This window comes from Coregonus clupeaformis, chromosome 36 (assembly GCF_020615455.1).
Source record: "Coregonus clupeaformis isolate EN_2021a chromosome 36, ASM2061545v1, whole genome shotgun sequence".
NCBI lineage: Eukaryota > Metazoa > Chordata > Actinopteri > Salmoniformes > Salmonidae > Coregonus > Coregonus clupeaformis.
Genome location: NC_059227.1, coordinates 29737085 through 29742046, shown reverse-complemented (window position 1 = coordinate 29742046; position 4962 = coordinate 29737085). Strand labels below are relative to the sequence as shown.

Sequence of the window (4962 nt, the reverse complement as noted above, 5' to 3'; positions counted from 1 at the left end):
CCTTATATAGACAGGTGTGTGCCTTTCCAAATCATGTCCGATCAATTGAATTGATCATAGGTGGACTCCAATCAATTTGTAGAAACATCTCAATGATGATCAATGGAAACAGGATGCACCTGAGCTCAATTTCGAGTCTCATAGCAAAGGGTCTGAATACTTATGTAAATAAGGTATTTCTGTTTTTTATTCTTCATAAAATTGCAAACATTTCTACAAACCTGTTTTCGCTTTGTCATTATGGGGTATTGTGTGTAGATTGATTAGGACAAATAATTTAATCAATTTTAGAATAAGGCTGTAATGTAACAAAATGTATGTATGTGCTAGATATGGGAGTGGAGAGGCTACACTAACTCTCACTAGTGAATATTGCTGGATTTGCTGTGGATAGGCTGACTGCAGTCTCCCCTATGTTCAAATAAAATGTTATTAAATTGCTTTTGAATCCTATACCCCTGTGGCTGATGTGGTTTTAAAAAGGACTAACAGCAAGGCAAATATTTGTCACGCTTCCTTGTCAGTACCGGTTTTGGACATGTTTATTTTAACAATTGTATTAATGAACAATCAGTTTGAAATATTTTACAAGAAATGTTCATTCTAAACCCCCTCTTGAACCAACTGTAAAATAATGAATACAACATGGGATTCATAGTTTAATTCAAATAGCCAATCCATATAAATGTTACAGACAAAACTGGTGTCGTAGAGTAACGAATATAGGGATCAATACAGTTGGAGATAAAATGGTGTCCAGAATGATAGAAATACCCCCATAATGATACCAAATGTTTTGATGGCTTTTCTCTGTGATTTGCCTAAAGAGTTCTGATTGGTTGTACCCTGATTTGAGTGTGCCTTTCTCTGTGCTATAAGGAAAATCTTTAGGTAGATGCTAAGCATCCCTACTCCTGGGATGTAGAATGAGATCACTGAAGACACAGTACTCAATACTTGTGAAACAAAATAACCTCACAGGCAACATATTTATAGGAACACTTCCAATGCCCCAAATATTGCACTCTGCTTCCTGATCTGCATGTCATGCTTTCAGTCACTTGATCCACTCTATGCTCTGCTTTACAGCAAGATCAAATTTCAAATCGGACTCAAACCCGGGTACCTGCTGTTTAGTTCAACATCAGCCATTAGACAAAATGGATGTTGTTGAACTGGGGAGGTAGCCTAGCGATTAGGAGCGTTGGGCTAGTTCCTTAAAGGTCACTGGTTTGAATCCCTGAGCTGAATAGAGGAAACATCTGTTGATGTGCCCTTGAGCAAGGCACTTAACCCTTATTGCTTCTGTAAGTCACTCTGGATAAGATAAATAAATGATGTAAATGTAAACAGTTTAGTTCAATATTAAACCAAATAACTGTTTAGTTCAACACCTGCCATTAGACCAAAGAACTGTTTAGCTCAACACCAGCCATTAGATCAAAGATGATTGAGTTAAAAGAAAATCCAATGATACATTTTATGTACTTTATGAAAATGTATTCAAAGGTACAATAAAAATACAATTCAAAATACAATAAAAGGTAAATAAAAGAGTTAGAAAGGATTTATAAGTTAAACACAGTTACACCAAAAAGACCTGGCAAGTATTGACAGCAGTAGAATGTGCAGAAGAGGTTTTGTCAAATGCTTCTCTTCATTTGCCTCCTTGAACACATTATTCAATGTGGCCATGTAATTGTGAGGTACATACTGTTCACACACAGTTTTAAATTATATTAATGTAGCTTGACAATATATCATATAGTAGCAAATACATTTATATATGAGGAATTTGTATTGAATATTTTCAATGTGACAATGAGATTAAGACATTTTCTAAACCAAGGATAAAACAGTGCATATATGATTGGATTTGCAGTAGAATTAAAGTAACCCAGCCAGATAAACACTTCAAAGAGAATAGGTGGTGTGCTAAAGTTTGTGTATGGATCAACTATAGAATTAACAAAGAAAGGCAGCCAGCAAAAGATGAAAACACCCACCACAATGCCTAAAGTTTTAGCTGCTTTTCGCTCTGACCGTTGAGACACCACACCTCTACCTCCCTCATTGGAATTATTTTGGCTCTCTTCAATCTTTCGGAGATGTTCTTTTGCCACCAAAAATATTTTGGTATACAAACCCACCATTACAGAGCATGGAAAGAAAAAGGCTATCAATGTGTCTAGGGCGCCCCACAGTGCATTAAAGAAAAGATTACAACTTCCCAGGCAGTACATGGATGCAATGAATTCATTCAGTCCTCTCACATTTGCTTTTGAATATAGTAGGCCATAGGAGTACAATGCCGCAACGGCCCAACTGGCAAAAACCATGAGCCATGCAATTGGTATAGTAATCTTGGTGGAATAGCGAAGTGGATTGCACACCGCCTCATATCGATCTATGGCTATGAATACCAGGTGAAAAATTGAAACAGATGTGAGGAACATATCAAAACTAGAATGCAGCAAACAAAAAGCATCTCCAAAGTACCAGCAGCCCTCCGCAGCCCTCACTGTACTAAAAGGCATCACAGTCACTCCAAGCAGCAGGTCTGCAAGTGCCAAAGACATTATAAGCATGTTAGTTGGCGTGTGGAGCAGTTTTATGTGAGCAATGGAGATTATGACCACACCATTCCCTAGAATAGTGACCAGCATACTTGAAACAAACAAAAAGTATAAAGCAATTTGAGCTCCTTCACTGAAGATTTCTCTGGTGCAGGAGGCATTTGATTCTGGGTAACAGAACATCTTTGGATCAAGATGTTGATGAGATGAGATATCCATTGGCAAAAACAAAACAAAAACACATTCAAGTTAGAGCTGATCACTTGCTACTGTAGTCACAGGTGCATTAGAGCTGATCACTTGCTACTGTAGTCACAGGTGCAGGTGTGTAAGTGGTGCTGAATCAAGCACAGTCTTTTTAGAAGAATGACAGTGTTTATATACTGTATTGGGCATATTTTGGACACACCCCTTTCCCGGCTACCAGCCAGTTATAATAGGTTAAATGATTTACATCTGTTTATATTATATGTGTATATTCAAGTAATGTACAACGGTATGATAGTGTAGTAAGATAATGATGTCATGAGCTCTAAGCTCAAGTGGGCCACTCAACACAGAATTACTGTTCCAGCAATAGACACTAGGAGGAGACAAAGAACACTATTCAACAAGGTGACAGGCACAAGTATCACATTTATTTTAAGCAAACAGCTTTATTTGAAACAGGTTAAAAGCAGCTTCTGTTACATTTTCACTCAAGCTTTATAACTTTGAGTAGCATAACTGTCACATGTTACATCCCATCATAATTCATATATTTATTTGAACACGTCATACAGTAACATCAACTGAAACTTTACTCAGAATACAATCTAAATCTACATGAACCCCTGTGAAAGATGTGACCACTGATGATGATTCTCAAAGCCCTCCTGAACCAAGTGTAAAAGAAAGCATAGACAACAGGGTTAAAAGCAGAGTTCAAATATCCAAACCAAACCAGGGTATCTCCCAACAGCGGTGGGATGGAGTACTGTATGAAAGGGTCAATGATGAGGCACAAGGAAAAGGGACTCCAGCAGGTTAGAAACACTCCCACTACTATTGCCAGAATATTTGCCCCTCGTCTCTCTCTACGTCCAGAGTCTGCCTCTTTAAACTGACGAGATAAATCTTTAATGGACCTGGCCTGAGTCCTGGCAACCCAATATATCTTGGAGTATATACAAATCAAGATCAGGCCTGGGATGTAAAAACTGAAGGACGATGCTACTACAGCCGCCACTGGACTAAAGAACACATAACAGCCTCCAATACACTTGACATGTGTTTCATAGAAATCCTCCCTGCCTTTTAGATTCATCTCAGAGAAGATCATTCCATAAGCAAAAATGGCAGGGACCAGCCAACTGGTGGCGATCATGATCAATACAGTGTTATTGCTGATGATCAGTCTGTACGACAGTGGCCTGCAGACAGCAAAGTAACGGTCAATGGAGATGAAGGATAGATGGAAGATGGAGGATGTGCTCAGCATAATATCAGTGCTGGTGTGGAGCTTACACAGAAACCCTCCTAGGTACCAACAGCCCTGGACAGAGCGCACAGCACTGCACGGCATTACAAACAGTCCCAGAAGGAGGTCACACACAGCCAGGGAGAGGAGGAGTTGGTTTACGGAGGTTTGGAGCTGCTTGAAGTGTGCAATGGAGGTGATGACCAGAAGGTTCCCAATAACAGTCACCAGTATGGCCAACCCCATCGATGTGAACATAGGAACCTGAGTGCTCAGGGGTCGAGCAAACCTCACACACGATCCACTCAAAGACTCGTAGCAGAAAAGAGTCTGTGTTTTCACAGTGCTGTTAAGGTTTGAAGTATTTGAGAAGTCCATTCCACCTGGTGTTTTAGACCTAGAGACAAGGAACAATTTGATCACAGCTTTAAATGTGTAATTACAACATTTTTCATAGTTTCATCTGTCATCTACATCTTTGTTTGCTAAAATTAACTGGACTTACGTTCAATTAACGTTTTGCAACAGTAGCGTTACTGTAACAGACGGAACAATGAACTGCTAGTCCAAAGCGTTGTTCTGAATCAGATTAATGGGCTTCTGAAAATAGAACACATCCTGCTGATAATGCTTCCCATCGGAATTCAGTTTATTTCCAAAAATAACACAAATGATGGAAATGTGGCCACTTGAGGGAAATTTGGCTCTTGTAACAAATTTCCATATAAATAATAAGCCATGCTGTCTTCATGAAATAGTTACACATTTAATAAACACCATTTTATTAAACGTTTATACTATATATTCATAGTATGTAGTTTCTTATTCTTGTTCCTTTGAAAATACAAATATGTAGTATGAATAAAACTGAAACCTATACTCACCTTAATATCTAAAATGATTATTTCTCAGCAATCAATCCCTCAA

General features: G+C 38.5%; 2 protein-coding genes across 2 annotated transcripts; both read right to left on the bottom strand.

The window, feature by feature from the left end:
- Nucleotides 1-1760: 1760 nt before the first annotated feature.
- LOC121552159 (trace amine-associated receptor 13c-like) lies at nucleotides 1761-2795 on the bottom strand. The gene has a single exon (XM_041864881.1). The coding sequence runs from the start codon at nucleotides 2793-2795 to the stop codon at nucleotides 1761-1763; it is 1035 nt and encodes a 344-aa protein (XP_041720815.1).
- A 527-nt stretch (nucleotides 2796-3322) lies between these two features.
- On the bottom strand, nucleotides 3323-4507 carry LOC121552801 (trace amine-associated receptor 1-like). The gene has a single exon (XM_041865846.1). It carries the CDS (start codon nucleotides 4411-4413, stop codon nucleotides 3376-3378), a length of 1038 nt encoding a protein of 345 aa, XP_041721780.1. The 5' UTR covers nucleotides 4414-4507; the 3' UTR covers nucleotides 3323-3375.
- Nucleotides 4508-4962: the final 455 nt, after the last annotated feature.